General features: G+C 38.6%; 1 protein-coding gene across 1 annotated transcript in view; it reads right to left on the reverse strand.

Moving 5' to 3' along the window:
- Positions 1–3,260: 3,260 nt before the first annotated feature.
- The window catches only part of COG2 (component of oligomeric golgi complex 2), a 33,891-nt gene continuing 12,417 nt past the window's right edge, over positions 3,261–24,734 (reverse strand). The window contains exons 10-18 of the mRNA XM_076334078.1: positions 19,834–19,973; positions 16,467–16,528; positions 14,997–15,148; positions 13,366–13,566; positions 12,459–12,531; positions 11,094–11,236; positions 8,731–8,870; positions 5,341–5,521; positions 3,261–3,704 (exon numbers count right to left, since the gene is read on the reverse strand). Of these exons, the coding sequence (XP_076190193.1) occupies positions 3,603–3,704; positions 5,341–5,521; positions 8,731–8,870; positions 11,094–11,236; positions 12,459–12,531; positions 13,366–13,566; positions 14,997–15,148; positions 16,467–16,528; positions 19,834–19,973 (1,194 nt within the window). The 3' untranslated portion in view covers positions 3,261–3,602. The remainder of the gene's footprint in view (positions 3,705–5,340; positions 5,522–8,730; positions 8,871–11,093; positions 11,237–12,458; positions 12,532–13,365; positions 13,567–14,996; positions 15,149–16,466; positions 16,529–19,833; positions 19,974–24,734) is intronic.

Raw genomic sequence — 24,734 nt, forward strand, 5'->3', positions numbered from 1 at the left:
AAACACTTTTCAGAAAAGAAACTCTGTGGTGGAGAGCACTTCTCCACTGACACCCTGGAAAAGAAAAGGAAGGAAGAAAGGGCCGAGACAGGGAACTAAAAGTATACTGGCCAGAGCAAGGACTGGGAAGAGGGAGGTGTTGGAGCAAGTGCTACAGTACCAGAAAGATATGCGCTATCTGTACATGTACCCAGTCTCCTAGATATTCAAATGGTAAAAAACCACAAAAAACAAACCAGCCAACCCACCCACCCAAAAAAACCCCAACTAAATCTCTCCGCTTCCCCAATAATATATACTCTCCTGAGACTTGTTTCTGACATCAATTTTACATCTAAAATTTTTTATGCCATTTTATACTCTTCACTCTCCTCCAGTTCCACCAAATCGCTCTGCCAGGCACACAATGATGCACATTCCAAGCATCCTAAGCATCATCCACACGCTGAGCTCTCAGCTGCAGTCTACAGCTCAACTGTCTAGTGAATGAAGCACTTAAAATCATGCTCTAACAGATGGAGATTTGGAGAAAGAAAACAAAGACAAAGACAGGCTTTTTAAGTTTCATCAAAACAACATAGTTTATCCCTGAGCATAGCTGACAATTATGCTGATAAGCTTAAAAAAAAAAAAATCTAGGCAGCTTGCTTCCTCATCCCCTCAGTTCAAGCATGAAAATACATCTGCTGATAGAAAAAGGAGAGTAAACATTCCTCAATATTGAGTGGCCCAGCCAAATATACATATTGCCAGTTATCTTTAGGTGATGTGGTTAAAACAGTCTGGTCCACTTCTGGTATAATCCACAAACTTAAGAATCCAATTACCATTTTAGAGGAAAACATGCCACCACTCTTTCCCTCCTCAATGCTATTACACAAAACCTCTTCCAGCTAAATTCCTTCCAGACTTTGAAAGGCATAGCAAGTTTTCTGGAAGTCCTAGAAGGGAAGAAAAAGGCACAAAATCTGCATTACTGTCATGAAGTGAAGTGCACTTAAAAAAAAATAAAATCTGAGGAATAGAAGAAAGAGGATTAGTAGCAGAAGACATCTCTATCAGAACACACTTACATGGTAGATCCTCTCCTCCTGACTGGTCCACAGTATCTGAAAATGCTAGAATTCATTTTACCAAAGACAAAGCCAATTCACACCTCTTCTTTCTTCCAACAAGGGTATCACAGAAATTTTTAACTTATGTCGTATTCCACTGAAAGAAAATTAAATGCTATTCAAGTGAACAAAAATAAAAGATGGGGAACTGACATAAAACCAGTGATGTAGACATTTACAGCAATCATAGGACCATTCAATAATTTTGATTTGCTACACAATGTTATTTCCTGCCCTGAAATTAAAGCTGGTCTTCAATGGAAAAGAACAGAATTCAGCCTGTACACTCAGCAAGCTGATGATGACAAGTAGGAAGCGGTGTTATTGCAGGAAGATGTGGGAAATCACGTGCAACAAAAGGGCAAGTAACCTTTTTACGCCTTTTTGGTTTGGTACACAGATCGCATCCTTTTCCCTCATTTTGGAGGATACAAAGCTGTTCTATCTTCAATCACTAGCATGCACAGATCCCAGAATCTGCTACTTTTGTGACAGCCGTTATAGAAATTAAAATTTATAGATACACACACCTTCCAAAAGAAGAAGCTGCACAATGCATTTACAATACTACAATCTCAGTCTCAGACTACAACTTACACATTCATTTTAAAATAAGAAAACATCGTTGAAAACAACAGTAGCTAGTGGTAGCAAGACATTTCTACTCCTGACTCTTAATAAAAGCAAACGAAGAGGTGCAGGGAGACCAAGCTTTCTAGGTTCATCAATTAGAAGCCTGGAAAGATGTAATACAGACAACAAACTTCTTGTTCGTAAGCAGTAAGAGTTACGTTCATTCGGCAGTGTGTAGCTAAGCCTTTGGCTGGCTGAGGATCTCCGCGTCACTGAATGAGACAAACAGATCTGACATCCAGCAAGTTGGTTCACTTTGCTGTTTCTTTCTTCAGCAATAAATTTGGATGCTCTCTCAATTGTATATGTTGCCTTGAACAGAGAGATGCTAAGCAACCTAGAAGAGCCAAATCCTGCTCTCCATTACTCAGATTGAATCCAAGAAGAACCAACATAATTTTAAGCAGCAGTACTTTCCCCACTGCACCCCTTTATAAAATTGATTTTAGAAAAGTCATAATAATCACCTATCCTAATCGCTTCAAAAGCACAGTGATCACATAGTTGTGTCTTCTCAACTAAAATATGGTCAATTCTCCAACAGTGAGAAATAAAAGCCTTAATGCTGTGAAAGGTTTGCTCACTACAACTTCAATGCTACATAACAGCCATGCGCTACAAACTCCATCTCTCTCAGTGGTTGGAAGATTTGCATAATCTTCAGCTCCCCCATTAAGACCCAAGCTCTCTAAATACTTTAGGAAGAAATGGGTATTTTTAATTCATAAACATGAACTAGAATTCCAGTGTTAAATTTTCACAGGGTAAAAAAACCAAAAACCACAAAACCAGAGATAAAACCTGCCTGCGCTCACACAGGGAGCATTTGAAAAGCATTTGAAAGCCTCAAATTCACCTTCTACTGTCCCCAGACTGTGTTACCTGTCCCTCACATATAAAAGAGAAGTGTCAATAGGCAAATCACTCTAGGTTCAAGAGAGCTCTTTGTTAATCCTTCTACCATTTAAAACCCTAATAACACTTTCAAATTTCCTGCTATATAAAGATGCACCTTGTACTGAAGCAACTAGGTTTGAAGTTACAAGAATTCTACATGTATTCAGGCAAAATATTCCCCGGAATTCTAACAGACAATATAATACAAATCAGAAATATGCCAACTCTGAATAAATTCTAGCTTAGTGAATCAAGTTTTAGTTTGAAGGAAAACAGGTAGCCTGAATGTAACAGCCAGTAAGTTAGATACTGATACTAGAAATTATTTTTTAAATTTAAAGTACTTTAAGAGCTTTTTTTTTATGCAGCACTTCTCACCAACAAGGTCCATGAAAAAAAACAAATCAGTAAAGTGAAAACACTCAAAACCCAAACAAGAGCTAACCATATCCCATGGTGAGGGAAAGCAGGTAAGTGCAATGCAGTAACAAGAAACAGCAGATTCCTATTCCTGTGAGCACCTTCTTTATTCCAGAAGAGCTGGAATGAAGTCCCTTTGAAAGCTTTTGACAGCCATCAATGAATACATTTGATTCAAAAACTTATGGGACATCAAAAGTTAGGAAGACAATTTATTACATATTATTTTCATCATATAAGTTCATCCTTCTACATTTTAAGATGTACAACAAAAATAAAAAAACATTTTCTTCCACTTTTATTCTATAGTAGAAAGTTTAGAACTTTTGACTGCTTTCCATATAATGGAAAACCATGGTAAATTCTCAGTCTTTTGGTGAAACAAGGCTACCTTGACAGAAGATGCACCGATTTGTTGCTCAAGATACATTAGGAAGCACTTCATTGCTACTTATTTGGTAAAATAAAGAAGAGTTAAATTCTCTCTCTTTCTTCTAGGGACATTGTTTATCTTCAATCACATGCTTTCAAAAATATCTAGGATTGTTCTGCTGTAGCCTGATCCTTGGCAGTTAGAACCAGCTCTGTAAGGGCTGAAAAGCTTTTTATGCTGCTTGTTTCCACTCCCATCTTTTGTATCTAAAAAGACACAGAAAAAACATTAGTTTTCTTTGAAACATCAAAAGCTCACTAATTATTCTACTTAAAACATTTAGCAAAGCATATGTTTTGTCCTGCATCGATGTGCGGCAAGAAAACCGCAACTGCATATAGTGCACACTATGAAAAAAATTGTAGCCAACTTTGCTCAGTTAAGTCTTTCCAGTTAATGTAGTGTCTTGCAGGGAAACATTTAACAATCTTCTAGGCAACTTGTAACTAAAACCCGTTGGAAGTTTTCCAATGAAAATGGTTAGAAAGAGAAACTTGGCTGCAAGTTTGTTTTTAATGCATTGATTTCAACTGAAATTTTTTCAAACCCCAAATGAGGTTTCTGGACAAAACTTTAAAGATAAACATGAATATATCCAAGAACAGCCAACAGCATGATGATGAAAGCATTTCAATAGGCTGCAAGAGCCTATGGTTCTAGCCTCGAACTTCCTGGGGGATGAAAACAACTCTACAAATAGAGAGGTTGCTACAAGTCATTTCTTACCCAGGAAATCTATCGCTCTGACAATTAGAAAAATATGGCCATGAGAAAACGAAGAGTGCACTGAAAAAGAAAAATATCGATCTAAATAAAACCATAATGAAATTATTCTGAAAAGGTGTTTGCTGCTGGAACTTTGTAATGTTCACTTGTACCAAAACAGCTCCTAAATGATTATGAATAATCTGTCCCAGTTCAGCTTAAATTCACATTGCAGTGATGTTAGTGCACATAAGAGGAATGAAAGAACAAAAGCCCAACCCCAGCCAAAAACTGCCAAATAATAGTTCTTGTTAGTAAGATTTCCATACTTCCACCCAAATCTTCTTCCTTTGTAGTAATTCTCAGATATAAGAAAAGCATCTGCTCACACACAGGCAGACTTTATCTACCTGTTATAATGCATCAACAGCATCTGCTCATAAACAAGACCGATGACAACTGCTTGGCAGCTAATGATATGGACTCGCACTTGGAAGTTTGTTTATTTCTATATATAATTTTCAGAAATAAATTAGTACAAAACAGTACGCTTATACAATTTGATGGAGCTACTGCACACATTTCCTGGAATATTTTCTTCTTTTTTTTGTTTTGTTATTTAAGGTTTCATATTTGGCACTGAAAGGAACTTACAGTTATGCAGCACAACAAATAAGGCTAACATCTTCAAAGCTCTTGGGAATAGACCCTTGACTGTGCAGTAAGTCAAGGCCAGAAATACCCAAAGAGAAGGCAAACAAAAGCAGGGCCATAAAGATGTTGCTATCAGAGCTAAGGAAGGTCCTTGCCCTCTGATCTGTCCACACAGTGTTTCTTCTTTGTGCTTCTAAGCACTAAGCAGTACTTGAATTTTGAATAGTAAGAAAAACAAGCTTTGCATTTGTATAAGAAAGGACAGGGAAGCACGCATTGCTCAAGTGGTATCTACAATCACCAAGGTCTCAAGTCACCTCCATTATACAGATGTGAAAAAACAAAGCAAAAACCCCCAAAACCAAAATCACACCGACAAAGGTTTCAAGACCAAAAAACTAAGTCAGGCTTCTCTTTCCTCCTCTATTTCACTCCATCCAAAACCAGTAATAATAGTAAACAAACTTGTTTCTCATAACTTACTTGTTCTCCAAAATACTCAACGTCTAGGGCCAGCTGCAGTCGGATTTTGTTATCATCACTCATGCCCCCATTTGTACCAACAGGGTTTGAAGCTGCAGTTCTTCTGGCTTGCTTCAACCTTTTTAGGCTCTCTTCCATTTTCTTAACAGAACTTAGCACATCAGACACAGTTTCATAATACCTAAATTAAGGAAGATTAATGAGAAAGAAAAAAAAATTACACTTCTACAGAAAAGCCTACTTTATACACATCAGTACATCACTGGGCCTCGGAAAAATGCTGAACAATGCTGGGAGGAATGATTTTCCTTGTGAGGAAGCTACTTATATTTCCATCATTATCAATTAATCGGTGTTTCCATCATTAGTTCTAGAGGTCAATCTGAAGATTACTATTCAGTGTTGAAGCCTCCTTCTCATCACAACATTTTTGACCTGCTCAAGATGTTTGAACTCAATAGAGACCAAGGAATGCAATTGCTCAATTTCAAACAGTCTGGATCAGCCTCTATTTACAACCAATAGAGCGCTAAGTAAAATTCCTTTTACAAACAGGACAAGAATAACAGCCTGACAGACCAAAAAATACCTAGTTTTAGACAAGTTCTAGAAGTTTACATGTATATGAGAGCATGGAAGTGCATACTAGTCAGAAATGCCTATTTCTAAAATGAAGAAACTGATCTAAACAGGACTCTCAGCCAGTTGGCAGGAAGAGTCAGAGGAACACTAATGCCAAGTTAGAAATGGTATAGATGGAATAAAACATCGCTTCCCACATACTGGGATCCACATTAAAGAAAGCATAGAATCAAACAAGATAATCAAATCAACAAAATTTCAAAAAGCCTTATGGACTGAAATCCCATGCCTAAATGGGAAGGGCATAATATCATATAAATTAACTAACAGATGCCCAGGACAGCAAGTTGTTAACAATAGCTAAGAGGAGAAAATAGAGCAACACTGGGAAATTAGAGGATCCATAAGAGAAGTGACCAGATTGAGCTATGTTCTAATCATTTGCTAAAATCTGTAACTTTCAAAGAGCCCCTCTATGACGGCGATCAAACTATTACCGTAAGAATTAAGAAAGCTGAAAGAATCCTCCCGATGCTTACTTTTAAACAGGGAGGCAACAGAAAGCAGGCAAGCTTTTTTAAGAGATAATTAGATAGGAATGGTTAAAGAAAAAGTGCTTGCCAGTGCCATGGAAACTGTTTCAAGATACCATTCTACAAGAAGTAAAATATACCAATAAGAGTCAACCGTGGTCTCTTTTCCTATCTTGGCATTTCCCAGTCCCACTCAATTGTGAAGACTTCCTTCTTCTGCTGTACTTAGAAGTTCATCTGCCATTAAGCAAGTTTAGTCCTCAGTGATTTTTAACCAGAGTTTATGCCCTTTTCTGTTTTTCTCATTTGGATGAAAGAAGATACTGTCACACAGGAAATTAAATGAATTACTTGTCTCTGCATTCTCAATGAAGAAACTACAAGATTACTCCATTTAAGAAATTCAGTTTCTTTGTCTCTTCTCTTGTTCAGCGAGGATAAAAAAACAAACTGATAAAAATAGTAACAACAAATCATGAAAACAGAATTCAACAGAAAGATCTAAGGAATTAACAAATGAACCTGCCAAACTTACCCCCGTGTTTAACCACTACCACTGTGTTTAACCTAGCACTTAAGTCGATTTTGGTAACACTGACACGGAAAGTGAGGAACTGCTTTTTTGGGGAAAAAAACCCTCTGGATGGATCCAAGGAACTACAGAACAGCTACTTACGTTGTGTGGTGTCACCAGATTTACTGAAGCTCTAAAAGCAAGGCTTAGTAGACACAGAGAGGTAGATAGAAAGACAGACAAGAATTCACTCTAAGATATTTTAGCTCTACAAGCATGGGACCTGACATTCCAGAAATCTTTGGAGTCCTTCAGCAATGTTACTTAAACAAACATAACTGCTATGGGTTAAGAGTAAGCTTCTTTTTATGGACTAATTACTGGATAAAGGAAGAGACACCAAGCTTGAATAAGCAGTTTTTTTGTGCAAAATGGAAGTGACCAGTGGAATCCAGACCAATCCATGCTTAGCCCTGTCCAAAACACATAAGAATAATTTTAAAGACAGTTAGTGAATATTTGAGTGTCAAAACTGTCTTAAATTATAAGTTTATTCTGAATAACCAAAAAAGTCACTGCAAAGTGCTGCAGATGCGTTGGGCATTAATAAGTACCTGAGAGGTGCCAGAAGTGGAGCAGCAGGGAGGGATAAGGAGGCGAAGGGCAGGAAAGAACTCACGTTCTGAATACAATTTAAAGCCTCAGTATTATGTGGCTAATTTTCAGAAAACATCAATCCAGTGTTCAGCAGCAGTCAACAGACAAGACAATATGCTAAAAATTATTACGAAAACCATGTAAGGACAGACAGAAGTCACCAGCATCACACTTTAACCTGTATGGACTCTTCTGATCATCCCACCTATGACCAGAAAGGACAAAGAAAAACAGCAAACAACAGCTATAAAGATGGGAAGAGGAAACATCAAAATAGGCTAAAGGGACTCTTTAGCCTGAAGCAAGATTACGGAGATATATAAAATTACAGCTGAGACAAGGAATAAATTGTCCATAATGCAAGAAGTAGCGGGTATCCCGTGAAATTATCTGGCAGAACTTCCAAACAAAAGTGAGTATTCCTTTCTCATGTTACACAGTTTAACTGGTTGAACTCACAGAACGCAACATCCCACAGCAGTATGAATTTAAAATACAGCTAGACAAACAGACAGAAACAAAATCCATTAAGGAACTTAATGCAGATGGCTATTCATGCTCAAGAAGTCCTCAAGATGCTAACTAGGAAACAGAAGATCTATTAAAGAAAGCATTGCTTTATGACTGCCTTATTAAACTGTGAACAGTTAGCTCTTCAAGAGCTAAAAAAAAAAATCAAAAGGTAGGATTTTTTTTTTTAACCACTAAAAAGTTGGATAATCATTACATACATTAAAAAAGTGAAAGGAAAATAGAACTCAAGTTTCTTGAAAATTCGACCACTGTTCACTGAAAATAACACGAGGTTAAGGTCTTACGTCAATTCTGAGACAAAATGCAAGTTTACAGTTCACTGCTGCATCACTAGAGCTAAACAATTTTTCAAATGCCCTATCCACAATGCCACGGTTCGCACAGATCTGAGCAGAAGTCAGGTCTCTGGATTCCCTGCCCTGCTTTTCCTCTGCTGAATACACAACACCAGAGTAAATCTGAAGAAATACCCTGCCAAAAGAGGGGTATATTCTTGTTTTCTCTACAGCTGTGTTAACAGGCACTGGAATTTTTAATTAATGCAAAGAATGTTCTGTATGGTTCTCTTACTTCTGTGTACTTTCAGAGAGGGCACTTTCCAACCATTGATGAATCATGGGCTGCTTCAATATATCTTTGTATTCATTCTGCAGTCGGTAGAAGGGCTTAAGAGCACTGTCAACATAAGGTGAAGCTTTAGTTGGCACCTCCTGGTAGATGACAAGAGAAACAAGGTGGGGAAAAAGAACCAGTAATTTACTTACTGAAAGCATCAACACCAAATGATAGCACACATATAAAATGCTACGCCTGTACCTAAGCAAATAGATACATACTCCATTCACGACATATCAATGAAGAGGTCATCATACATAGGAAAGACACCATCACAAAATCATTCAGTAGTGTTATACAATGTGATATAATATAAAACAAAGTTCAAAATGACTGAAGATTTTTGAGAGATGCCACTCCTATTATCAAGGCATGATCCTGATTGCACTTTCTGCTCACGCTGATTTCAGAGAAAGCTGAGCAGACTCAGTGTCCACAACAGCCTATTATATCTTTGTTAAAATACCTACTATTTCATAATATACTTCACTAAACTGAAGACATTGTTCCTTCTGTTCTTATACCATCCTGCTCCCTCAGTATATTTTCCAGAATAATGCTTTTGGGATAACTAATATCCCCTCACTATCTCCTTCTCAGCTAGTTTTGGTTGCAGAATGCTTCATCTCTCCAGGGATGATCCACACATAGCTTGGGCGAACCTCATGTGCTGCAAAGCAACAGAACATATCCAGGGTAGACAAAATCCCTGACACCTGAAATACCTCATTAACCTCTTAGAGTTCCAAACCTTAGAATTTGGCCAAGCAAAAGAGTCTTTGCACATCCAATTCCTGCAAAGACTATCCTCATGCCAAATTCTGAATTCTGCTGAAAAACCAAAGTATTAGAACATAGTAAAAATAAAGTTGCCAGAACTTAATGTGACTGTAATAATGTACTTTCTCTACTCAAGTCGTCTCGCTCCTGTTTATCAGTTCAGGCTTTGTACCACATAAAGCCAGTTAAGACTGATGGCCAAGAGAGCAATGCAGTCACACTCATGGGAGTACAGAGCTCAAGCTACCAACTTGACTGAACTGAAGGTGGATAGGTCCTATGTTCCTTGTTTTGGCACAGTTAGTCCACCATCTGCTTAAACATCCCATGGACAACTGAGAGATGACGGCAGTCCACTAAATTGTTATGCAGAGTTTGCTTTCAGACAACTGAGCTAAGCAGTGTAGGGTTGTTGGGTTTTTCACCCTCCTTGGACTTACATACTTTCTTCTACTCTTTCCTTAACTTTAAGTAAAAATATTCTGTGATAAAGACAGAACAAACTAGTCACTACATAGATTAATTTATTAGCCTTGAGGTTGTTTCTTCGTCCCTAATAATAAACTGAAGTAATAAACTACTCCCTTAGGAACAATTTCTCTTCCAGCTTACCCTAAATGTTTACCATCCAAAGAATATTTAATATCCTTGAAAGAAGTAGACTTAATAGCTTTAAATTTTTCCATTTAGCCATTGAAAAAGTACAGCACTGCTGGTGGCAGCGCAGTTTCTTCGTGATAGTCAGGAAAGTGTTTTTGATTTTGGTGAGCCAAGGCAACCCTCCCCCCACCGCCAACCTAAAACACCCCACAAACAATGGGCCTTGCCTATTTCAGCCTGCGTTCTGTGTTCAAATTAGGCAAGGATGTAGTAGTCTGTGGTCCCTGTTACTCAATTTTTTTTCTATTGCCTGAATATAACCAAGCTAACTACCAACACGACTGTGCAGACTGGCAAAGGCAAGTTACAGTAGTAGAACAAGCCAAGATCAGACAATCATTTTTGGTACCATATTTCACCATTACTTTTTACTAGTTTCTCAACAAATTACTCTTTTTAGCCATTCTCATCTTGTTCCTTCTGTGCAAGATACTTCTTTAATCAAATCCAAGCAGCTAGCTCACTGAGAGGAAGTTTCTTGACATAGCAGGCAGAAGTGTCAATCCTCCAAAAGAAGCCTGCCATTCAGCAGCACTGCATCTTACGGTATATGCTATGACACGAGGGAAACACATTTGTTCTCATTAACCCTTTTTCTTTTGCACATCAACAGTTCTACTCCTTGCCCTTTCTTCTATCTCAGGCCTGTGCCCTCATCATTGTTACCCTACCTAAAATTTTGAAAATATGTATTTTTTTTTTTCCTTTTCAATGAGGTAAACAGTAAATCACTAAATTATCTCAAGGTATTCAATAGGGTCCTTGACTGTCAAGGAGATAATGGACAGGCCTGAAGAACTCATAAACATACTGCCTGGTTAACATTCTTAGCACAGGTCTTTCTGAGATTTATTTTTTCATCTGCAACCAGCACTGACCTTATTGGTTCTCCTATATAATCTTGGAACTTCCAGCGCACTCTTCAGGTAAGCAAAGGAGGACTCACTGAGATCCTGGATAATCCTGTTATTCAAGGTAGGCATGCAGGCTGATAAAGAAGTCTTTGAGTCTTCCAAGGCTCCTATTGAATTAAAATGCTAAAGTTTAAACTGAGCTACCTGCCCAATCACAACATAAATTATGTGAGCCCCCCCATCATCCCAATCTCACTCACTATCCTAGATGGCTGCTGGTGTCAAATAGAGGATGCTTACTAAATAAATACACACCAGCCATTTACAAAACATCTCTAGTAACGTCAATCATTCCTCAGCCAGAAAAACAGATGGAGGGAAGGAAAGAAAAAAAGGGGTAAAGTAAAATTCTCCAGGTTCACAGTTTTTTCAGTATTACCTATGTTGCAAGGAGCTTGACTCAAAAGGCTGAGTCAAGCCTTTCCATGACCTACCATGGAAACTGTGGTTGTGAAATTCTTTCTCACAGTACCTAAATTCCCTGTGGAGTGACTGAAACATGCTCAACTCAAAGCTGTGATTGACACCACACCATCTACTGAATGGGGGATGTGCACAGGCTCCTACCTCTCTTATGGACATGGACATCCACCAATAATCCTGATTTAGAGATTTAAGTGGAATTCACAGCACAGAACTTCTGGCTGTAATTGAAGACAGGGACTAGTTCACTCACCCAGCTACTACATGCCTGGTTTTAATTACTCAATTAAAATCAGACTCCATGTTTCACATACAGAATGATCAGATAAAAAAAAAAAACAAACAGAAAACAAGAGGCTAAAATAATTAATTGCTTCTGTCCTCTGAAGTTAAGGCATTTAACTATGAAACTTTGATAACTCTTCTCCTTATATGATTCATCAGGCCAGAGAGAAAAATCTTTTTAGAAAATTATTTTAGTTTCAGTTGGATAATGGAAAGCCTCTCTTTACTTCTTCCCCATTTCCTTTACAGGTAGGCGTTTAAAAATATGATATGAATCTTCTAGTCTAAGGTCCCCCACTTCCTGGAAAAGCATCCTAATTACTGGACCATAGCAAGTTACTTCCAAAAGAAAAAAAAAGAAAAAACCCCACCCCCCAAAAAAACCAAAGCACTTCAGACTCAATTTTAATCAAATGTTTTCCAGACTCAACATGTCGGTTCAAGATAGTTTCTACTTAACAATTTAAACCTAAAGCAGCTTCATTAAGTAATAAACACATTAGTATTTTCAAATTTTTCATTGTAAATAATGAATCTGTGTGTAAAAGCTGATTTTGTTTGGTTGGCAGAGGGGATTTGGGAGAAAGGGGAAAGGGACCGAATTCAGCCTCTCAGCTTTACCTGCAATACAAGATACGTTCTTGAAGCCAATCATTTCAAGTTTTGGTTTAATCATTTCTAAGATGTCAAGAATCTGAACAAAAAAACCCAAAAGAGATACAATCATGTTATAAACATATTTTAATTACTCTTCCTACATTCTGTAAGTTTCCAGTGCATCAAAAGACACCTTCAATCTTTTCTATTTTTTTACTGCATTTATGGGAAACCAGTACTAGAAGAATACAATATTCACAGGAATTAAGGCCTACGCACTAAATCCCCTACCTTACTATTGTTGTTGGAGGAAATAATTTAGAATTAACAAAATATTATCAACCCAGATGCAACTTACAACTTCACAAATCACAGGAATTTCAGCCTTATTGACCAAAAATACACAGAAGTCATCCTCACTGAAAGAAGATTAATACCATACATCTCCTGTCAAGATTCTGGATCATTAGTAAAGTATAATCATGATGATAAAACCTTTTTTTAACCTCAAAGACTAAAATCAGTAAACATTTAAAAGAGAACATAATATTAAAGCTGAATATTGCACCACACTCCAAGCTGCAACAGAGATTTTACTAGCAAAGGTAAGACTCTGGGACAGCGAGGCTTTGCACCAAAAATGAGCACAAACATATTCTTTTAAGGGTTAAGTCCAGCAGCTACTGACAAAAAGAGTTTAAATACCTGAAGTGGTTTGTCTGTAGTCTGCCATTCCAAATAAGCATAGAGTAGACCATTTATTTCAGGTAGCATTTTCTATATTAGACTACTGCAGTTTTAGCATTTAAGATAAAAAAACAGCTTTATGGTAGATTATTTTAAACAATTTAATGTCCTTAACAAGATGCCAAACAATATTGGCACATAGATCAAGGAAGACTCTTTTGTATGTAAAGTCACAAGCACAAACCTGATCCTGGAGTTTGTCCAGATCTGCAGCGACACATACCAACTGAGTACTAGATATAGAAAGCAATGGCTGACTTTCTGGAGAAGACCCGTGCCCTTGGTCCTCACCAGGGTTGAGGCTTACAGAAGATTCCTTTCTACCAACTGGCACAAATTTTTTGCTTTCCTTCGTATTCTCACAGGAAATGGGCCTTACAGAAACCTGAAACATCAAATTGAGATGTGAACCCTAGCAATAGTGCAGGCAATTAAAGTTGGACAAACAGAAACAGTACATAAAGAATTTGTAAATTCTCAGCATTAGAATGCCACACTTACAAGGGATATTAGCATTCCTAAATTATGTTAAAAAAGATATTTTTAAAATGGTTTTTGGTGCTCTAAGGAGTTGGATGATTTGGAGCAAATTTGTCACTATAGTAGAGGGCAGTCCAGTTCTACAACAATTTTCACCTGTGTGGTGTTCAAATGAACTACTGCACTGGAGGAATGTGCAAGACCAAAAATTTGATCGTTATCTGCTTCACAGAAACACAGTTTATTTTCATATGCTGGAATACAAAAGTCAGAACCACTCACTGCTGTCAAACCACCCCTTTCTCCCACCTCCTCAAGTCTTCTGCTGTCAGGCACGTGCTTCACTCTACTCTGCTTTAACTCTGGTACTTATCAGTACATTTCATGAGCCAATTTACCTGAGAGAACTGAGTCATTCAGTCTTAAGAGAAGGATAAAGGGAGATCTTACTGCTGTCTTCAACTACCTAAGGGGCATGTATAGAGAAGATGGAATCAGACTTTTCCTTGAGGTACAGCAACAGAGTAAGAGACAATGGACATGGACTGTAGCAAGGGAAATTCTGATCAAATATGAGGAGAATGTGGTCAGTCATTAGACCAGGGTTCCCAGAGAGGCATGAAATCGCCATCTTTGGATATACTCAAAATTCAACTTGAAAAGGCTCTGCACAACCTTATCTAAGCTGGCCCTGTTTTGAGCAGGAATTTGCATCAGATGACCTCCAGAAGTCTCTTTAAATCCCAATTATTCTATCACGCTGTCTTTCTATGACACAAGAAACGGGGAAACTTGTATGGCTGGGAGCAGGGAGTAGAAGAGCAAAGCACAACCTCTCCTGCTCAGAAGCAGGGAATCATTGATGTTGAGTCAGTTGCTCATGAAACTTCCAGTTTTACAGTCTCAACACTGAGCAACTGATCTGGATTAACTCGCCCCCTTTTTTTATTTTTTTTGCAGGGTTAGTTTTCATCTGGCTCAGTTTCACAACCTTGTTCACTGTATCAATGAGTAAACACTTACACAAACAGAACAAAACCAAAAGATTGTGGCTACTTCTTTCAGTGGCAGAGGCAGCCTTAGGCATACATGGAAGTACAGCCTCGGCAACCATCAGACAGCAATACCACAGCAGCACTGATATTTATGGTTAATAACATATTTTGCAGTGATACTTTTTATAAAACAAACTCATGAACTGGTTGAAAGTGTTCTTGTTAAAGAACGTTAAGTTCAGGAAAAAAGCGCTTAAAAAGAGGTCACGTACTTTGTTTCAAAAGGTCTCATTGATGGACATACCCAATCACCAAAACCATAAGCATGCTGTTCTCTTACCTCACCAATGAACACAGAGTAGCGTGCCAAAATTTGCAGACTGAGTTTCCACAGACGGTGTGCTAGTAACGGTAAAAACATTTGATCTGACCAGCACTTCAGAAGACTCATCCAGACCATGTGAGTGGCCAAAAGACAGTATGAGCTGCCAGCTAGAAACAATCAGACAAAGGTCAAGTTCTTAAGCACATTTTTAAAAGATGTAACATCAGTGTAATTGCATTACCTGAGATTTAAAAAAAAAGGGGGGGGGAGGGGGATTAAAAAAAGGGGGGGGGGGTGTTTTAAAAAAAAAAGTAAAAAAAGTCTTCCAAATAGACACAATCACAAAGATAGCAAAGAGGATTTATTAAGCATTGTCTGAAAAAAACTCCTAAAATATTAGCTCCTCATTGCTTTACATTTCAAATTCCACTAAGCCTTGCTGTAGCTGTGCAGGCAAAAGCAATAAATGAGAATTTGCCTGCAACAAAAGCAGGAGCAGCTTGGCCAAATAATCCACTTAAGGAGATAACATTTCCAGGATAATTTTTGTCTGTCTTATGAAGAAGTTATATTAGACATGCTTGCCAGCCATAAGAGTAATACTCCCTTAGCACTATACTGCTCCTGTCACAGTCATATCTGAGATATCTGCTAGAAATATTTATTTAAAACACAGTAGGAATATCCATACTTAAACCAAACACTTTTAAAGCAGTTCATGCACTAACATTTTATAGCACACCATTTGAGAGCTAAGGAATGTGTCTGCAAGTTCCAGGCAAACACCTTGAAGTGGTAGGATTTACGCATTTTGTCTTCATAAGGATTTTTTTCTCCTTGCTCTCTTCAGAGAGCGCGCGTGTGTATATACACACACAGAGACACACATATTTACGTTGCTCTTAGCTGCCTTCTTCATAAGTATTTACTCTGTTAACTGAAGTAAGTTTTTCTGATTACAATATACTTCTAATGAATATACCAGGGTTTCCCTTCTGCTCTAACCCTTCCTGTGCATACCTCCTCATCTGCTCATAAATCAGTGTATGTTTTTGGAGCAGACACCAACACCATAAACCATAGCAAGCCTAAATGCTGCCAACAGATAGTTATTTTTGCTTTTACATACAATTAAGAAAAATATGCCCCAATAACACAGCATAGCCGTTTGGTTGTCACTTAGAGGATGCCAAAAGCCAATTTAGTTTCTTCTTGCACTGAAGGGTTAGTTCCAACAAATATGTTAATGGCTGCTGCCAAAAGGGGTGTTTTTAGTAAGTAAAGTGATCACTGAACAGTACTTTCATATTGCCTTCTCTATAAAAACGTATTCTACTGTTTAATCAGTCCATCAGAAAACAGAAAGCTCATGTGAACCCACGGGATGCATGTTACTAAATACTCAATAGACAGACAGTAACCACCGCTACTCATACCACTGATTCCTTCACAACAGAGAAATTATTTTTTGCAATAGAAGTTTACCTGGTGCTTCCTCTAGTGTATCTGAAAGTGCTTCTTCTAAGGCCCCTGCTATTTCTCTGAATCTGAGAGACAGAAAAGTTTTGAATATTACAATTCAACAATTGCTTAAATTGATGCCTGAACATTTTTTCAATGTTTATTTCACTATTATTTCAACGTGCTATCAAGGCATATACACAGATTTTAAATGTGGGGTTGTTTTTGCCCAGCATAAATTGGGATATAAACCAAACCAACATTCAAACACTTGAAAGAGAACCTTTGACTTTTCACAGGCAGATATGAAGCTTATGCTCTGGGAAATTATTAAAGTCACGGTTGCAAACACTATCAAAATGATAGCTCACAGAGTGTCAACTCCTCAGCTCTTTTGAGGAGTGAAGTTTTTTGTTTTGTTACTGTTTTTAAACTAAAAGTGAACACATTGCCTCATACTTGCTTTAGCCAACCTTCAGGTATGTCATGTGACACTGGAGCCTTCAGCTTTCTACATGTTTGTTAATGAACAGTGGCATAAGGTTCTGCAAACAATTCTGTACCTGATAAAAATCGATAGTTCCTCACAGGATGCCTTGACCCCCTTTTTCAAAAATTCACCCTTCAAAAAAGTAAAAAAAAAAAAAAAAAAAAAATCCCACCTCCCCAATTTTTTTAGGTATAACTGCAAAGTTGACATTAAAACCTCTCATACTTTTCCATATTTAAAGCATATTGGATAAGCAACATAGCATTTGCCTCATCTAAAAATTGTCAAGCAAGAGCTGCATAAAATTCTTCTTTAACCAGGTTTTCCCTCTAAATGCTGAAACAAAGCTATCATTTTAAGCTCCCCTATAGAAAGTTCTACTGTCATTGGTTTCCTCTTTCTTGCTTTTATGTGCATCATAGTAACTCTGTTAAGAAGCCTTTCTATCAAACTTACTAATTATGAACTGTAGGGGTCCTCTTAAAGCCTCTTAACTGTCATTTCCAGATCAGAACAGGGGCCCACCTAGCTTTTCTTGTTCAAACTGCTAATGGACTAGATGCACATTTAGTAACTAAAAGTATTTTAGAAATATTTGTGAAATGGCTTCAAAACCTCATTCCTGCCTATGCACCACTTCCACCAACAGAGCAGTGTCTTTAAGTCTTATGGTGAGAAGGACTAGAGAATGGAATCAGACTTTTAACAATGACATAGTTTTTGCTGAATGTTTCTAACATAGGAAAAAAATTTCCCCAATGTGGGGTCCACTACAGTTCCACAATCAGTTGTACTGACATAATTGAAGGAATGGCAAGGGAAAGAGTTATTGGGGCTATTTGTGCCAGCACTGCTACAGAAGAAATGCCTGTACATCCATCTGTCCCTGAAAGGATCATTTGTAAAGGCTTTAGTGAGGGCTGATTGTTCTGGGTAATTTCTGTAATTGAGAAAAGAAAAAACCCAGCAATCTTAACTATAAATGCCACAGTGTGAGATAATACTTCAATAAAAATCCTGTATGACTTAAGGATATTAACATACATCAAAGAAAAAGCTTCCCTGATATATATCATGAATATGTTGCATTATTTTCACATTTGTGCACTAAAGAATTCATGGGCACTTCCAAAAGTTATCAGATGATTCCAATATATAGGAATAATATGGTGAAAGATGAATCAGCTGCTGTTATCCAACCATTTATCAAAATAGTGCACTATTTAGATTTACAGTAATCTTGGATTAAAGGAAAATGACTTTTTAAAAAGTTTTTTTTTAATCAGAGCTAAAAATACCTAATGGGAAAGATCAGTTTTGAACAGAAAGAATATGCTGGAGCTCCATTTCAATTTTATGAGCAAGAGTATCAAAGTTTGATCAAGTGGTCACTTATTAGAAAAGTTGCACATTCAAACAAAATGGGCAGACTCACAGACCTATTAATGATATGCATCAGTTAAAAGGTTCATAATGGCTACAGTTCCATGGACATTTTTAGTCTGTGTACTCAGCACTGCTACTGTAGTGAGTACTCCTGCCCTTTCCCTTGGCCAGCACCAATATTTGTACAGTTAAGTGGTTTGGAGAAATTGATTGGAGTTGAACGTCAGCCTTTTTTTGCCCAGGGTAACAGATTCTCGTATCAGTTCACTACACACATGCAGGAACAGATGTGCAAGCAAAAAACCAAACCAGGATGTCAGAGGCTGTGGCTACCATTTTACAAAACACAGCGAACCACCAAAACACTAAGACCCTGCTCCCAGCCCCATGCTCCTGTCACATATCTTACATTAGCTCCAGCGCTCATAAGATTCCTAGATGGAATTTTTCAGCAGCAATGTAGATTTATCCTGGATTAAAGGAACTGTATGAATGTGGCTATGGTTGCACTGTTATTGCCAGTCATAGAATCATGCAATAAAAAGGGCCACTAAGGTGATCCAGGTTAAAAATAAACATCAATTTCTCTCCCCTCTTTTTTTTGGAAATTTTACACACGCAACCACCCCACCACCCCCCCCTTTTTTTTTTTTTAAGAGACTCTCAGAAGGTTTTGGACCAAGAGAGATCACACACAGCACACTTAGGTCATAGCAGACTTCATCAACAGTTCTCTTTCTTGCCTGGAGGCTTGCTATCTGGCCCTACAATCAGATGTGTAGATGACACTTTCTAAAAATACGGTTTTACATTCTATTTTGTTCCTTTCATTAAAATTCTAGCATTACTAGAATTAAAACAGGTCTTTCTTGGGTCTCTCTGCTCTCTTCTAGCTGCAAGACTGTAAAAAGTAATATGACAGGTACATCAAACCTGCTGGAAAAGTAAGCTAAAACTTATTACTCAGCTCCTCAGGAAAAGAGAATAGTAGGGCAATCTTTGGGAAGGCAATGCTACAAGACCCAGCACTTTACACAGTACATCCTGTGAGACAAAAAGCATGCCAGAAATGGCTAGATCTGGAAAAGTTGTCAAGTCCTTTATTTCTGTATTTCTAAGAAGAAAGACTTCTTCCCTCATAGTAAGTATTCCTCTGGATTTGCACAAGTAGCATCCTTCAACATACAGCTTAGTTCCAGGCACACTGGAGAAAAAGAATTTGAAACAAGATTTCAAGACTTATCTAGATCTGTTCCTGAAAGTCTTACGAGTAGCATATCAAATTCGGTGTAACAACAACACTGCATATTGAAGAGTAGCTGGCTGTGATTTTGCTAGATTGTTGAAAGATATATAAACCAGTTACTTGACTTAGTAATCAAATTCTTAGTTTGACTTCTGCTATGATTTGTTGACAAGTGAAACTTTGAACAGTGAGATCTGACCCTAAGCCAGATCATCTTGCTGTGACTGAACTCTACTTTTGAAAGAGAGAACAAAAAAATGCATACTAACCTTATTTGAAAATATACAGGCAAATTCCATTTGTTGTTAAAGCTATGGTAAGAAGGATGAGATCTTAACCGTTTCACGCTGGCCTGGGAGCCACATTGTCGCTCAAATTTCCGTACAAAATCCATACTAGTAGTGTACTTCTGCAGAAAGAGAATGAGCATTCTGATCACGCGCAGGGTCCCAGCAAGCAAGGAAGGCCACCACCTATTCAGAAGTCTTGTATCACACTACAGTTAAGCTCGAGGTTCAGAATGGGCTAACACTGGCCCCCATCACCTAATCATACAAGGCTAAAATTCTGGATTGCAGTGAAACCAAAACCAATTAACTAGTAGGTGTTATTCTATGGTAAGAAAAGCTAGCGCAGGACACTTCTAAAAAGCATAAAATTGTCCAAGTACCCTGAACAAGCAGAATTGATCAGAGAGATGCATCAGTATTTCTGAGCTGAATCACTGGGGTGGAACAACAGTGCTGCACGGTACTAAGAACAGAGTCAGTTGCAGGAGATAAAGGGATACAACAAATAGAAATAATCAGGAGCAAAACCCAGAAGTACACATAACCAAACACACATGAGAATGAAAGCATGATATTTTTTCTGTTATATAGGACCTGTATTATAGGAATTTCTAGAACTGTTTCCCTAAAAATATGTTTTGCAAATATTTGGTATTTGCAGAAGAACTTTAAACAATTTCAGATAAACTAACTTTATCCAGTGTATACTTCTAATAAGATGTTTACAAATAGCATTAAGTCACTTGCAAGCAAAGAGAAATTACATTCATCCTCAAATGTACTGTGGGCTTACTCTCAACAGTATTCATTATTTTCAGGGCGTTAACCAGTTAAATAAATTAAATCATACACAAAGCAGAAAGCCAAGCACTTAAGCAAAAACCAGAAGCAAAACAGTGCATAAAAATGTTATTTCACGCAAAACAGACCTTGCTAACAGAACACAAGGTTATGTAAATCAATTTAAAATCAATTTAAAAATCAAAATACAGCTACAGTTAAAATTTATCTCTCTGCAATGAAAAACGGTTTGGCTTATGTGCAAGTTTCTTCTATAAAAAAAATAGAAAACAGCCATAAAACCTATCATACATGCTCATTAAGCCACTGCTGAACTAATGAAATAAGCTTGACTGAATCTCTCAGTGCTTCGGACTTCATTGCAGTAAGAGCAGCAGAGGGGCTATAGCAGCAAGGCTTTTACCACAATCCAGAGCACTTTAAGTGATGTGATTTTGCCTCTTAAGAAGCTGTAAAACATTCTCAGGAGAAGCCCCTGATTTGCTGCTTATAGGTTCTGCTCTCAGAAACTCTCCTGCAACCACAGGATGCACTGGGAGGTGATTCGAGACAGCCAGCATGGCTTCACCAAGGGCAAGTCCTGCCTGACTAACCTAGTGGCCTTCTATGATGGAGTGACTACACCAGTGGACAAGGGAAAAGCGACAAGATGTCGTCTATCTGGACTTCTGTAAGGCCTTTGACATGGTCCCCCACAACATCCTTCTCTCTAAATTGGAGAGATACGGATTTGATGGGTGGACTGTTTGGTGGATGAGGAATCGGTTGGATGGTTGCATCCAGAGGGTAGTGGTCAAGGGCTCCACGTCCAGATGGAGATTGGTGATGAGTGGTGTCCCGCAGGGGTCTGTATTGGGACCAGTACTGTTCAATATCTTCATCAGTGACACAGACAGTGGGATCGAGCGCACCCTCAGCAAGTTTGCAGATGACACCAAGCTGGGTGGTGTGGTCGACATGCCAGAGGGATGGGTTGTCATCCAGAGGGACCTGGACAAGCTCGAGAAGTGGGCCTGTGTGAACCTCATGAGGTTCAACAAGGCCAAGTGCAAGGTCCTGCACGTGGGTCGGGGCAAGCCCCGGTACCAATACAGGCTGGGGGATGAAGGGATTGAGAGCAGCCCTGCCGAGAAGGACTTGGGGGTACTGGTGGATGAAACGCTGGACATGAGCCAGCAATGTGCGCTCGCAGCCCAGAAGGCCATTGTATCCTGGGCTGCATCCAAAGAATCGTGGCCAGCAGGTCGAGAGAGGTGATTCTGCCCCTCTACTAAGCTCTGGTGAGACCCCACCTGGAGTACTGTGTCCAGCTCTGGAGCCCTCAGCACAGGAAAGACACAGACCTGTTGGAGCAGGTCCAGAGGAAAGCCACAAAAATGATCAGGGGGATGGAACACCTCTCCTGTGAAGAAAGGCTGAGAGAGTTGGGGTTGTTCACCCTGGAGAAGAGAAGGCTCCAGGGAGACCTTATTGCGGCCTTTCAGTACTTAAAGGGGGCTTATACAAAAGATGGGGACAAACTTTTTAGCAGGGCCTGTTGCGACAGGACAAGGGGGAATGGCTTTAAACTAAAAGAGGGTAGATTCAGACTAGGTATAAGGAAGAAATTTTTTACAACGACGGTGTTGTAAAAATCTGGCCTGTATCAGAAATAGTGTGGCCAGCAGGAGTAGGGAAGTGATCGTGCCCCTGTACTCGGCACTGGTGAGGCCGCACCTTGAATACTGTGTTCGGTTTTGGGCCCCTCACTACAAGAAGGACGTCGAGGTGCTGGAGCATGTCCAGAGAAGGGCAATGAGGCTGGTGAAGGGTCTGGAGAACAAGTCTTATGAGGAGCGGCTGAGGGAACTGGGGTTGTTTAGCCTGGAGAAAAGGAGGCTGAGGGGAGACCTTATCGCTCTCTACAACTACCTGAAAGAAGGCTGTAGCGGGGGGGGGGGGGGGGGGGGGTCGGTCTCTTCTCCCAAGTAACTAGCGATAGGATGAGAGGAAAGGGCCTCAAGTTGCACCAGGGGAGGTTTAGATTGGACATGAGGAAAAATGTCTTTACTGAAAGAGTGGTTAAACATTGGAACAGGCTGCCCAGGGAAGTGGTTGAGTCACCATCCCTGGAGGTATTTAAAAGACGAGTAGATGAGGCACTTAGGGACATGGTTTAGTGGGCATGGTGGTGTTGGGTCAACGGTTGGACTCGATGATCTTAGAGGTCTTTTCCAACCTCAATGACTCTATGATTCTATTAAACACTGGAACAGGTTGCCTGGAGAGGTGGTAGATGCCCCATCCCTGGAAACATTCAAGGTCAGGTTGGACGGGGCCCTGAGCAACCTGATCTAGTTGAAGGTGTCCCTGCCCATGGAAGGGGGGCTGGACTAGATGACCTTTAGGGGTTGCTTCCAACCCAAACTATTCTATGACATGGGCATGCTTTTGTGTATCTCAGTAAGTTCATAACTTTCTGTTAAAGGTATAATTACAGCATATTTTTCTTGTGACATGGCAGCTTCAGTGTGTCAAGATGGTATTCTGGAAATTGCACACAAAAGCTTTTAGGTAACTACTTTTCTCGCGATGTGGCTGTATCTATAACACAATGGAATCATAAAAAGTATGTGAGTTAAATCCAGAATGAATGACAGATTAGTGCTCTTTCAGGCCTCCTTTCTTAGATAATAAACCCAGCACTGTAAAAAGGCAAACAAGCCGTTAATAATCTGCTACCTTGAGTATTAGTCAGAGATATAAACCAAACACTCTGAAAAGACCTATCACTTTCAAAATAGAAGACAACTCGAGAGACATTTATCTAGTTATTGATAACATTATATCCAAGCAAGGGAATCAACTGCAAGATTAGTTCCCATTTCAGCTTCTAGGACTGGACTGTTTACTGCACAAAGATACTTAAGAGAAGTTAAAGTAGGAAACAAAATGGAGCAATTTTCAAACAGAGGAATCTAAACTTAATAGTCTCAAATGAATGTTTAGGGATAAAAAGCATTCTTTTCAAATGCCTGTAAATCTACAAATCTGACTCAGAAATAAGGGCACAACAACCTGAATCAATTTTTTTTTTTTTTTTTTAAAAACTCTGCACAAGTAAATAGTTATTTTAACATACATGCTTAACACTGCCAGTCTGATTTTCACAGGATTTTAAAGAAGTATTTTTCCATTCCCCTCCTCTACATCTAAAAACCTCCTAACAGATAATATTGCATATTCAAACTTTTCAGCATTAAACCTATACATATATACATATGCAAACAAACCTGGAGAAAAAGACGTTTTGCATTTCTATCAACCTAGAAAACAGAGATAGAAGATTTCTGTCTAAAAATCTGTGTTGCATTACTTGGATTATCAGCAGTGCAGAAACAATTTTAAAGGGTTTTTTCCCCCCCTCTTAATTCAGAACTACTCCTATTAGTCTTCAGATAGACATAATAGCATTTTTACACTTGGCATTTCAACTTCATATTGATTTTTAGATAAAATATTTTAATGATTTAGACTCTGAGTCACTTAAGTAGTCAAAAGTAGTCTGGAAAGTACTTTAGACTTACTACATGATTTACTTGAAGGTCATGGGGGGGTGTTGGGTTTTTATGGTTTTGGTGTTTGGTTTTTTTTAAATAAACACAATGTCACTGTTGGTCAATATCAGCTTAATATAAGATGACAGCCTTTTAAAAATAATTCATTTAAAACAGCAAATCCAGCTCTTCTGAAGATAAAATAAATTCTTGTGTAAATCAAGCAGCACAGACAACAAAAGCCCAGCACGGTTCACAATTTGCAGTATGCAGGGCATTAGGTGAAAGCTTGAAGAGTGACTGAAACTTTATGTGAAACTAAGTATTCTCACAGGGGAGAGGGAAGACCCTATAGTGTCATTTGCATGGCATTACCACAACTTTCTTCAACATCCATTTCATTTGCTTCTTATTCACAGCCAGCCCTGCAAACATTCACTGTCATGCCTGCCTGCCTTCAATTATTCAATGTATCTGTATGAAAGAGATCTTAAATTCCAAGAAAAATGTAAGTATTTAGTACAAGCAGTTTTGCATGAACAC

Source organism: Aptenodytes patagonicus, chromosome 3 (genome assembly GCF_965638725.1).
Source record: "Aptenodytes patagonicus chromosome 3, bAptPat1.pri.cur, whole genome shotgun sequence".
Taxonomy (NCBI): domain Eukaryota; kingdom Metazoa; phylum Chordata; class Aves; order Sphenisciformes; family Spheniscidae; genus Aptenodytes; species Aptenodytes patagonicus.